The sequence below is a fragment of the Saccopteryx leptura genome, chromosome 6 (genome assembly GCF_036850995.1).
Source record: "Saccopteryx leptura isolate mSacLep1 chromosome 6, mSacLep1_pri_phased_curated, whole genome shotgun sequence".
NCBI lineage: Eukaryota > Metazoa > Chordata > Mammalia > Chiroptera > Emballonuridae > Saccopteryx > Saccopteryx leptura.
Window position 1 is genome coordinate 159874198 of NC_089508.1, and position 12656 is coordinate 159886853.

The 12656-nt window shown below is 39.2% G+C and overlaps 2 protein-coding genes across 9 annotated transcripts in view; one reads left to right on the plus strand and one right to left on the minus strand.

The window, feature by feature from the left end:
• Positions 1 to 12656, minus strand: part of KLHL3 (kelch like family member 3) — a 358874-nt gene that overhangs the window by 237178 nt on the left and 109040 nt on the right. For 5 of the 8 annotated variants that reach the window (XM_066344552.1, XM_066344549.1, XM_066344551.1 and 2 more), the window contains one exon: positions 3058 to 3216. The exons of the other annotated variants lie outside the window; for them this stretch is intronic. The gene's annotated coding sequence lies outside the window, so the exon portion shown is untranslated. The remainder of the gene's footprint in view (positions 1 to 3057; positions 3217 to 12656) is intronic. 8 annotated transcript variants of the gene reach the window in all.
• On the plus strand, positions 7077 to 8249 carry LOC136407655 (neuropeptide Y receptor type 6-like). The gene is given in 2 exon segments (XM_066387931.1): positions 7077 to 8095; positions 8098 to 8249. Coding segments are annotated over 2 exon segments (1113 nt in total). The 5' UTR covers positions 7077 to 7134.

Genomic DNA, 12656 nt, shown 5'->3' on the forward strand with positions numbered 1-12656 from the left:
CCAATATTGGAAACCACTATGATCTTAGTATCCACCAACCACTGTTAGTGTTTGCCAGTATTTCATGTATGGAATAATTTGTTTTTCAATAAGCCTGACAGTTTCCCAAAGTTTGCTACTCTCTATACTTCAAGTATAAACAGGTAAGTAGGTAATGATGATACCAGTAAAAGGTGACTGGATTAAGAAGAGGTATGGCCCCTGAACTTCATTGATCACATTTGCTCTGCAAGTTGCTACAGAGAAGACTGGCAGCCACTCCTGCAGTGCACACACCCCCTTCGACTTTGCTACCTATTCCACTCAGCTTAGCCAGGGTCTGTAAAAACACTGATACACAATTTCAATGTTGTTGACTGCCTAGGAACATTGAGTTTTTATTAGTTATTTTGGTGCATTGGGTGGGGAAAGAGAATTGGTTTGCAAGGCTTAGTTCTAAAATTTACGGCTCTATCACTGAATCCTTGGATAAGGAAATATTTCTAAATGTTGCTACTCAATCTAGTAAGCAATGCCAAAAACCCCACTTGATATTCAACAACCTGTTTCTCAAAGCTTTCACTCTCACTATAAGGAAATGTTTTTTATACAAAGTGGGGCAAAAGTAGGTTTATAGTTGTGAGTATATAAAACAATTTATTCTTGTATTATTATTTATTATTATTGTATTATTTTCCACACAAACACTGTAAACCTATTTTTGCCCCACCCTGTTTGTAATCTAATTTTCACTTTTTCAGTCTTTCATAACAATGAATAGGCCCCTTTTTGTAATAATTTTTTTAAATACAGAAGAGGGCTTTTCCTCCCCTACTTTTATTTAAGCAGCTCAGTGTGTCAATTCAAAGTGGCTGATAAAAATACTTTCCTGGCCTGACCTGTGGTGGCGCAGTGGATAAAGCACCGACCTGGAATGCTGAGGTTGCCGGTTTGAAACTCTGGGCTTGCCTGGTCAAGGCAGATATGGGAGTTGATGCTTCCTGTCCTCCCCATCCCTTCTCTATGCTCTCTAAAATTAGTAAATAAAATCTTTTAAAAATACTTTCCTGAGGAACTTGGGGTTAACTTTAAACTTTTAAAATTAATTTTAATTTTAAAAGCATTTTATTAATCTCATAAATTATAGCAAAAACAAGAATAAAACCTGTCTCTTAACAGACAGTAAATTCTCTAAGAGCAATCACTAACATTTAGTAATAATTTTCAAGGAATTAATTCAAATGTCTGATTTTTGGTAAAGCTGTTTTTTTTAAGTACAAATACACATATGTCAGAAAATGCCACAGATTTTCAAAATGCTCTTATTATCATCTCTGCAAGATGATTGAAAATGACATTTTGAACACATCTTTTAAGCAGCTCCATCGAATACCACTGGCCTGAGATTCTGGCTCCTCCCTTCTGGCTTCATTGGCTTCCCACCTTACCAGATCCAGAGCTCCATCTGATCATTTCCACTGTGAGGAGCAGCTTTTGAAATGGAGCTACATGTTGTTTTGTGGACAGATAAGCCAAAAATGAAAAGGGGGAGGTTGTGACTAGGAGAGACAGCAAACGTCATCTTTTGACAGAGAAATAAAGTTAGAAAAATAATCATGGAAATGAAAACATGTAGAAGATGAAAGAGATAGCAATACAGCTAGAAACCTCCAACAGGTAAGAAACTGGGAAACAAACCTCTATAATGCTAAAGAAAAATCTTGCTGTTATGTTTTTCAAATGTTTATTTCATATTAAAATAATTCCATTTTAAAATATGTGAAGATTATTAAAAATTATAACTGTTGTGCTTTCAGGCCTACTTATACCAGCTGTCTTCTTGTTTATGTGATCTGAAAAACAACCCCATAGTTTAAGAAGGCACTGTTGTGAGAAAATTATCAAAAGAAATCACCAAATGCTAGTATTGGCACAAAGGGGTTTTAATTACTTTATTTGTTTGTAAATAAACTTAAAAATTTGGTATACTTATTTTTATTGGTGGAGTTTAGCTCTCTTTTCTTGATACACTTAATGTGTTATTTTAAAGAATTTAAAACCTCAATCCTATAATGACAAGTTGTCATTAACCCTCACAGAAAATTAAAGACAATTCAGACAATCTGTGCTGACCTGATTTTAAAAGTAACTATTAGACTTTGGAAGATGAAATATGTACCTTTTTCAGTAACACATATGGACTTAGGCAATTGTCAATTTCAAGAAAAACTGATAAACCATCTCCAGCAGAGAAAATCAAAGCACATGTAATAAAAAAACAGATGAGTCAAATGTTATTCCCAAATCTCAAGTATGCAGCAAACACTTCTGCAATGGATAGACATGAAATTGCCTTTTTTGGAATAGGTCAGTAGTTGAACAGGGTAAGGAGTCTGCATAGTGTAGAATAACCAAGACAATTACACTTTTCAAAAAGACTGTAAGAGAGTGGGCGTTTGTTTCTTGATATTTCTTGTAATTTATTAATATAATATTTCATTCTTAGGGAAAGCTCTAAGATGGGTCTTTACAGAGACTTTAGTTCTATTTGCTTTCATGGAGAACAAAGAGATTAATTTAATTGATTTTTTATTGCTTTGCATATGGTTTAGAAAGTCTTATTCCTGCCTCTGCTAATAACTATAAAACCATGAGAAAGTTGCTGCATCTTAGTTGCCAGTTATTTAGTTGTCTATTTTAGATAGAATTCAAGTATCGTTCCTATCTAAAGTACAGGACTGCTGTATAGATCAAGTGAGATAACCCACCTTGTCTGCACTTAAATTCTTGAGTGAATTAATGAATAGAGTAGTACTTTAAAAATCAGTAAGTCCTGAACGAGTGTGTAATGTTATTTGTACCAACACAAAGAATCTGTATTGCTAGAGATTTAAAGAAAAGGAGAGAGAATTATGTTGGGGGGATGCTTGCTGCGTGGTCCTGCCCTATTTTAGGATGCTCACATACATATTTGAGGAGTGGGGAGGGTGCAAAATTTCACTTTGAACAAAGCCACAGACTCCCTGAAGTCACATAAAGAATTTTTAATATAAAAGAAGCAGAAAATGTTCTACTTACCTGTTTGCAATATTAAGAGCAAGAAATACAGAAATTTCTTTAAGAAATACAAAACAGGAGGCAGCAAAAAGAATGGAAAGAGCATGGAACCCTCTGAGAGCCAGAAGACTTGAGTTCTGATCCCTGTTCTGCCAGTAATTAACTGCAATGCCACAACATCTGTCAAATGAGAGGGGTATATTAGAACACTTGTAGAGTCTCTTCCAGGACAAAACACAATAGCACCAAATGAAATATAACACATAATCTAAAATATACTTTAGTTTTTCTTGGTATGGACAATTAAGAGAAAGGGGAAAACAGAACAGAATGAGACAGGAAGAAAGAGAGGAAAACAATGAGACATAAAGAAAAAAACACAGAGAAACTAAAGAACATATACGAACTCTACCCTTAACCCCCTCCAAGAAAAGAGTTCTTGGGGCCCTGGCCGGTTGGCTCAGTGGTAGAGCGTTGGCCTGGCATGTAGAAGTCCTGGGTTCGATTCCCGGCCAGGGCACACAGGAGAAGCGCCCATTTGCTTCTCCACCCCTCTCCCTCTCCTTCCTCTCTGTCTCTCTCTTCCCCTCCCACAGCCGAGGCTCCATTGGAGCAAAGATGGCCCGGGCGCTGGGGATGGCTCCTTGGCCTCTGCCCCAGGCGCTAGAGTGGCTCTGGTCTCGGCAGAGCATTGCCCCCTGGTGGGCAGAGCCTCGCCCCCTGGTGGGCGTGCCGGGTGGATCCCGGTCGGGCGCATGCGGGAGTCTGTCTGTCTCTCCTGGTTTCTAGCTTCAGAAAAATACACACACACAAAAAAAGAAAGAGTTCTTGGAATAGAAACAGAAAAGGGCACACACTAACAAAGAGAAATTCAGATAACAAAAATAAATATGCATATAGAGACTTTGGCAGAGTAATGCTCTTACTTTGTTTACCTTGCAAACTTTTAAACACAAAACTACCCCAAAATTGTGTAATATTGTACTTTTACATTAAAGGCATAAATGGAGCCAGTTCAAGGCATCTGCCTCATGAGCTAGATACAGTGAAGATGAAGGTTGAAGAATACCAACCTCTACCATATGCTAAACTTATATGGGGGCAAAATATCACTTGGTAATTTGAGATCTCACATCCCTGGTCATTTCCAACCTAATAAGCCAGAGATGAACTTTCCTAAAATAGAATTTTTTTTTTTTTTTTAAAGAATTTTTTTTTTTTTATTCATTTTAGAGAGGAGAGAGAAAGGGAGAGAGAGAGACCGAGAGGGAGAGAGAGAGAAGGTGAGGAGGAGCTGGAAGCATCAACTCCCATATGTGCCTTGACCAGGCAAACCCAGGGTTTCAAACTGGCGACCTCAGCATTTCCAGGTCGACGCTTTATCCACTGCGCCACCACAGGTCAGGCCCTAAAATAGAATTTTTTAATGAATCAAGGCTTAGCATTATTTTGCTTCCAGATAGGCCATATTTAATATTTTAACTTGTTATCAAATATGTAAAGTGTAAATCCCACATTGCCATTTAAAGTCCATGTTGGGGATTTTCCTGTTAATCTTCTCTGTTGTGTAGGGGGTACTGGATAATGCAAACCCCAGTACTTCCGGTTGATTCCCTCTCAGACAAGGTATCAGACCTTCTTCTGACTTTTCTGAGCTTCAAGCCTCTATAGGAACTTATCGACTGGGAAGCTAATTTATACTTTGTCACTAAACAACACAGAGAGTAAAGAGGTCTCTGAAGTCGCAGACCTCAGCCCAGACAACCTTGATGAACAAAATTGGGCAACACGGGGTTCCTAATGTTTATTCCCAACTCTATTACCAGTGTGCTAGAAACTGTAAAGTTGTATGAATTTCCACTTTGTAGAGAGAAATCTGTCATTCAGATCTTTCTTTGCAGGACTGATAGGAAGGATTTCTTTCTTGTAGACAATAAGGGCTGAGAAGGAAAAAAAGCAGACTTTGCTGCTTTTGTTTGGCTTTAACTAAACTCTTGGACCTTTCTGTACTTTGGTTTCTATCTATGAAATGGATAAAAAGCAATCCCATCTCTTTCCAGCAACTTGATGTTGGAGAAAGAAATGGTACAGCATGTACGAAAGAACTCATAGCTCTCCGGAGGATTCAACAAGGATAGTAACAACACTAATAAGCATTTGAATATGCAGTATTTAACCATTTATAGATTGTTTTAAATATATTATTTCATTGGTCCTTATACCAATGAAAAATAGGGAGGCCATTAATAAAATTTCATTTGACAGATGAAGAAATTGAGACCCAGAGAAGAGAACGGCTTGCCCCAAATCAAAACAGCTAGTTAGCAGCAGCAGCACTGACCGAAAGTCTAGTGCTCACTCCAGCCTACCAACCTTTACATGCAGTTATTGCTTCTTTCCTTTTCATTCCTATCTTCCTCCAAGCAAAGCCTGCTTGGTAGAAAGTCTCTAAGATACCAAAGTTTTCTATTTCTCATTTATATTTCTTGTCCACTGATTATCAAAAAGAGCTTAAATCTGTCCTGACATCTCCCCTTCAGCCAATACCTGTAAATTCTAGATGGACTGAACCCCTGAATCATCCAAGCCCTAAACCTTCATTTCAAAAACCACTGTTTTTTAAATTTTGCCATTTCTACTTATCACTGTATCACCTCTAAGCCATAGACCAGTTCCTTGGGCTTTTCTTTATAAAATATACTGTCTTTATCAACAGTTTCTATTCATCTGTATGGTATTTTTATGGTGCTCCTCATTGTAATATGTGTTGTTAAAACCACGACAGACATAACAGGTATTCTTACAGTGATTTCTTTCCAATAAGAATCTGCTAAACCTTTGAACTAAGAGAGAATGTGAGAGCAAGCCAAGTTAATTTCAAACAGCAAATGAAAGTTCATTCTGTTTCATTCCTATTGCTCAGCTTCCTTTATCAATGTTATTTATGTTTTTCTCAAATTCCTAAAGAATAAAGCTAAATAAGGGGTATTTTATTCCGCTTTACCATCTTTCAATGTTTCCTCTTTGGGCCAGAAATCTCAGCATTTAAAATGGCAGGGGTATTACCATGCTTGTTGTATATCCTGGTATGAATAATTCCACTGATAAGCCCACCCTAAGCCATACTGAGCCACCAGGGTCCCCTTTCCTCTGGAAGTCAGAAGAAGGGACTCAGAGTGAGGGAGAATTGGGGAATGCTTTCTAAATGAAGTTAATTCTGAAAATTAGCTTATTAGGCACTGGCTTACCCCTTTGCCTTGACCTCCAGAATCTGAACAGTACACCTAGGAACTGCTTGTGCAGAGTACATCAGCTCCAGAGAGTGGGAGAAATACAAAAAGGAGGAGTCATGTGCTATTCCATACCAGGCTAAAGGCTATAGACTAGCTCAGGGCAGGGAAGCTAACAAATGATATTCAACACACATACACTGAACACCTATGATGTGCTCTACATTGGGGCTGAGGGATGAATTCAGTTGCATGATCTCATTTAATCCTTTCAACAACTCAAATAGACATTTTTATCCCAATGGTACAGACTAGAAAACTGAGCAGAAAGGTTAATTTATGCCAAAGTCATATGGACACCCAGCTATGATGCTCCAATAGGAACTCAACTCCAAACATTACTTCTGGCCTCCACAGCACACATACAAGACAGAAGGTGACAGGGATGGAAATGTATGTTTGGGCTGCCCTTATATACGTAACAGAAAGCAGTCACATTTCCTTACCCAGCTCTAAAGACTATGCTGTTGGGGAAAAAACAAGCACTCTGAGATGAGATGAGTGCAAGGATACAGAGGGACCCTCTGTCTATCTCTCTATGTCCTCTGAGGGACTGTTCCACCTATAGAACTGCCCAGGTTATTAAGAACTTACATTAATACTCTACGTTAATTTTTTAGGATTTCAGGAGCATACGGAAGTCATTTATGCATTTCCATGAAGCACAGACAAGATCAAGGAAGATTAAATCCTACTAATTACTACTCCCTGGAAGCCTCAGAGCAAAGTACTTCCCAAGAATTGGTGATCAAAATATTTACCCATAATACAAGTAAACTTAGAAAAGCTTTCTCATAACTCTGACAAAATGGAACTTTCCTTAAACCATCCTGCACCTAATAAAACCATTGGAAAGAGCAACAACTCTGCATTTTCCTACTTTGAGTCTTGTCGACCCCCTTTTCTAGCCTTGCTCCTATTACTCATAGCCTATACTGTGGTCTTAATCGTGGGCCTTTTTGGAAACCTCTCTCTCATCATTATCATCTTCAAGAAGCAGAGAGAAGCTCAGAATGTTACCAGTATACTGATTGCCAATCTCTCTCTCTCTGACATCTTAGTATGTGTCATGTGCATCCCTTTTACTGTCATCTACACTCTGATGGACCATTGGATATTTGGGGATACCATGTGCAAACTCACCTCCTATGTGCAGAGTGTCTCCATTTCTGTGTCCATATTCTCACTTGTGTTAATTGCTGTTGAAAGGTATCAACTGATTGTGAACCCCCGTGGCTGGAAGCCCAATGTATCTTATGCCTACTGGGGTATCACATTGACTTGGCTTTTTTCCCTTCTGTTGTCTATTCCTTTATTTTTGCGCTACCACCTCACTGAAGAACCCTTCCACAACCTCTCTCTCCCCACTGACTTCTACACCCACCAAGTGGCCTGTGTAGAGAACTGGCCCTCCAAAATGAACCAGCTCCTCTTTACAACCTCCCTATTTATGCTCCAATATTGTGTCCCTCTGAGCTTCATCCTCATCTGCCACCTGAAGATTGTTATTTGCCTCCATAGGAGAAATGGAAAGGTGAACAGGAAGAGAGAACATGACAGCCGGCTCAGTGAGAACAAAAGAATCAACACGATGTTGATCTCCATTGTGGTGACCTTTGCAGCCTGCTGGTTGCCCTTGAACATCTTCAATGTCATCTTTGACTGGTACCATGAGTTGTTGATGAGCTGCCACCATGACCTGGTATTTATAGTTTGCCACTTGGTTGCTATGGTTTCTACATGTATAAATCCTCTCTTTTATGGCTTTCTCAAAAAAATTTCCAGAAGGACCTGTTGGTGCTTATTCACCACTGCTGGTGCTTTACACCTCAGGAAAGATATGAAAATATTGCCATCTCCACTATGTACACAGATGAATCCAAAGGATCGTTAAGATTGGCTCCAATATCAACAGGTATATAAAAATTATTAACACAATACTGAAGCCCTTCTTGAATGGGAGATAGAGAGGTAATGGCTGGGGATAGGGCAAGATTCATAAAGAAGCAGCCAGAACCAAAACAAAAAAAGAGCAACTTTATACTATCCAGTTTTTCTTTAGGCCAAATCTGTCTGTGTCATCTCTCTCTCTTTCCCTCTCTCTCTCTCTCACCCTCACAAACACACACACACAACCACCACCACCTCTTTTGTCTTAGAAGAAATAACTTAGATGCAGTTGTTTGTGAGAAAGCAAGAGAGGTAAAGCAGCACTCATGCTGGGGTCATTACTAATGATACACCTAGTACAAACAATTCTTTACTTCCTTAATGTTGAAGCAAATTCACTTGCAAATATGGAAATTGTAACTTTCAACCATGTAACTATTCAATTAATTAGCAAACTCAGAAAGCCTCATCATAATTAATTAATTAGCTAACAAAATAAGTTTTGATTGAAAGTTAAAGAAATGGTTTTAACTTAATATTTAAACTAATCATTGTAATTAATTCCAATGCCGAAATCAGACTCTAGTTCATAATAACAACAGCTTTTCTTCACTAACAATGCTATTAGCACAACTAGAACTGGTCACAAACTCTTTCACACTTCAATTATTTTAAATATCATATTAACTAATTTATTAATAACCAATGTAGATAGAACCTTACATTTCAGAATGGCTTTTTATCCTTAATTCTTTATGTATATTAAGTGGAGGAAGGTCACCAGTAGCACTTTTATAATTAGCTCCAGATCTTCAAAACCTGTTGTAAATCTTATGACAAACATTTTTTAAACTCATTCAACCTACAGAGTCACTTATATAGGAGAATAAGCTAAATTGTCTTTTTTTTTTTTGTATTTTTCTGAAGTTGGAAATGGGGAGGCAGTCAGACAGACTCCCGCATGAGCCCGACCAGGATCCACCCAGTATGCCCACCAGGGGGCAATGCTCCGTCCATCTGGGGCTTTGCTCTGTTGCAACCAGAGCCATTCTAGCACCTGAGGCAGAGGCCATAGAGCCATCCTCAGCGCCTGGGCCAACTTTGTTCCAATGGAGCCTCAGGAGGGGAAGAGAGAGACAAAGAGGAAGAAGAGGGGGAGGGGCGGAGAAGCAGATGGGCACTTCTCCTGTGTGCCCTGGCCGGGAATCGTACCCAGGACTCCTGCACGCCAGGCCAACACTCTACCACTGAGCCAACCGGCCAGGTCAGCTAGATTGTACTTTTTAAATAGCTAAGCTATATGTTCAAGTAGCCATTGTTAGCTCAGTGACTTCTACTAAATTATAATATTTTCTCTTTTGAAAAATATTCCTTACACTACATTTGAGCTGAAGCTTACTTGTATGTTTAAAATGCAACTGTTTTAGGCCCTGGCCGGTTGGCTCAGCGGTAGAGCATCGGCCTGGTGTGCGGGGGACCCGGGTTCGATTCCCGGCCAGGGCACATAGGAGAGGCACCCATCTGCTTCTCCACCCCCCCCCCCTCCTTCCTCTCTGTCTCTCTCTTCCCCTCCCGCAGCCAAGGCTCCATTGGAGCAAAGATGGCCCGGGCGCTGGGGATGGCTCCTTGGCCTCTGCCCCACGCGCTAGAGTGGCTCTGGTCGCAACAGAGCGACGCCCCGGAGGGACAGAGCAACGCCCCCTGGTGGGCAGAGCGTAGCCCCTGGTGGGCGTGCCGGGTGGATCCCGGTCGGGCGCATGCGGGAGTCTGTCTGCCTGTCTCTCCCCGTTTCCAGCTTCAGAAAAATACAAAAAAGAAAAAAAAATAAATAAGTAAAATAAAATGCAACTGTTTTATTCTTTCTTTTGAATAAAAAGTAATGTTTGACTGAATACCTGTGATTTTTCTATTGTGTTTTTTTCTTGCACATTAGCCTTCATGTTTTCCCCTCTTGAGAGATCTCTTTCTCTCCTTCTTTTTACTCCCCTGTCCTCCCTCCCTACCTCTCTCTGTCTTTTCCTTCTCTTCAGAATTTCTATTCTGTTATACCATTTTGGGAAAAATTATCAACAAAAGCACCACAGGACATTAAAATAAAATAAAATGTAAGTCTTACAGAGTTAGCTGCAAATAAAAACTCATATCTAAAAACCAACTTCAAATGGTACCCGCTTAACCCAGAAAGCAGTCAACTCTCCCTAGTTTTCTACCTCTTGTGACAGATAGTGATTACTACTATAATTAAGACTAATGTAATATTTTACTTCCTTGATAAAGATATATTGACTCTAGTTTCCATTACCAAAATGATTCTGATCAAGCCACTAAAAGCAGGAAAGGGCTTTCATCAAATTCTGATACTACCCCTTCCGTCCCCCTAAACCAGGGGTCCCTAAACTTTTTACACAGGGGGCCAGTTCACTGTCCCTCAGACCGTTGGAGGGCCGGACTATTAAAAAAACTATGAATAAATCCCTATGCACACTGCACATATCTTATTTTAAAGTAAAAAAACAAAATGGGAACAAATACAATATTTAAATAAAGAACAAGTAAATTTAAATCAACAAACTGACCAGTATTTCGATGGGAACTATGCTTCTCTCACTGACCACCAATGAAAGAAGTGCCCCTTCGAGAAGTGCGGCGGGGGCCGGATAAATGGCCTCAGGGGGCCGCATGTGGCCCGCGGGCTGTAGTTTGGGGACTCCTGCCCTAAACATTTATACCCAGGCTCCTCTAACCCCGGTTCCCATCCTCAACATTCAGAAGTGATCTGCAATCTATGATTAGATACTATGATGTTCTTTCTGGCCCCATGATAACAGCTATTTCCTTCTCCTATAAAACTGTTTTATCTTTTCTTCTAAACTTTTCTTGAACTTTAATGAAACAAAAGTCACAAATGATATAGCTATCAATAATAGTTTTTCTTGTGTTCATTTGTACCTCAAAAAAGCAATGAATTCAATCTGCTTTTTAATGAATGTCTTTAACCTTACAGGGCTTAACTCTGACAGGCAGCTGAACACAGGCTGATAGCTATTTGAGAAGGTATAATGGAAATATAAACCAAGTGTTGTGAGGGCCCAGTGGAGGTAAAAACTCTTTTTTTTTTTTTTTTAGAGAGAGAGAGGAGACACAGAGAGAAGAAAGAGATAGAAAGAACAGAGGGAGGAACAGGAAGCATCAATTCCCATATGTGCCTTGACCAGGCAAGCCTGGGGTTTCGAACCGGCGACCTTAGCGTTCCAGGTTGATGCTTTCACCCACTGTGCCACCACAGGTCAGGCTAAAACTCATTTTTGAGAGAAAACAAGGCAAGATTTCAGGAAAGTCAACCTTATTTACTGTTTTTGCATTATTTGTGGATGGTTCACACCAATTGGGTCTACTGTCGAGCCACTTGGTAAATGAAATAATGTCTTATTTTCTCACTTGCCTCTCCCCAGCTGTCACATGGAACCTGTATTCTCCTTTCTAGGACTCCCTCTGAGATTGGAACTTCATGATGTTTGACAGATAGCACTAAAAATAGTTTCCTCTAGTCAGTGTTTCAATAATCTGTTCCTCTATCACCTCACCTCAAATCATTTTGGATTGAGAGCAGTACATCATATCTTTCAAAGTTTCCAGAAAAGACAACTATTAGTGGATGAACTTAGTAAATTATTCCAAATGTGTTACAGAAATGAATGAGAAAACGGTAAAAACATTCTTGCTATAAGTCCCTTAAGTTTCCTCTCTGCCTATTTCCACGGATTATCCAGGAGTGATACCCAACAATTTCTTTTCTTATTTATTTACTTATTTGTTTTTAGAGAGAGGAAGAGAAAGAAATATCAATTTGTTGTTCACTTATTTATGCATTCAATGGTTGATTTTTGTATATGCCCTGACCAGGAATTGACCTTGCAACCTTGGCATATGGGGACAACATTCTAACCACTTAGTTACCCAGCCAGGAGAACATGCAACAATTTCTAACAGACAGAATCAACAACATAACTGATTCAAAATAAAGAATACCTAAATGTAGTTTGAATGTGTATGGTTCATTTTAAATGTGTATGGAAATGAGATGTTCTGAAAAAGGCATAAATAACTTGACAGATCAATATGCATAAGGCTTCAACTCAAAGAAGTTGCTCCCCTCTCTATGCTGAACATGAACAGCATAGTCCATCGGCCTAATGAAAAGAGTCAATCTCTCTTTCTATAAGCTTTGTTTTTTTGTAGAATAAAAAAAAATCAAACCCTGGCCAAATAACTCATTTGGTTAAAGCATCGTTCCAAAGTGCAGAGCACATACAGGAGCAGATCGATGTTCCTGTCTCTCTCTTTCTTCCGCTCTCACTAAAATAAATAAATAATTTTTTTTAAATCAAGAAAATATATTAAGTTCTTACTATGTACTTAGCACTGAAAAAGTATAAGACA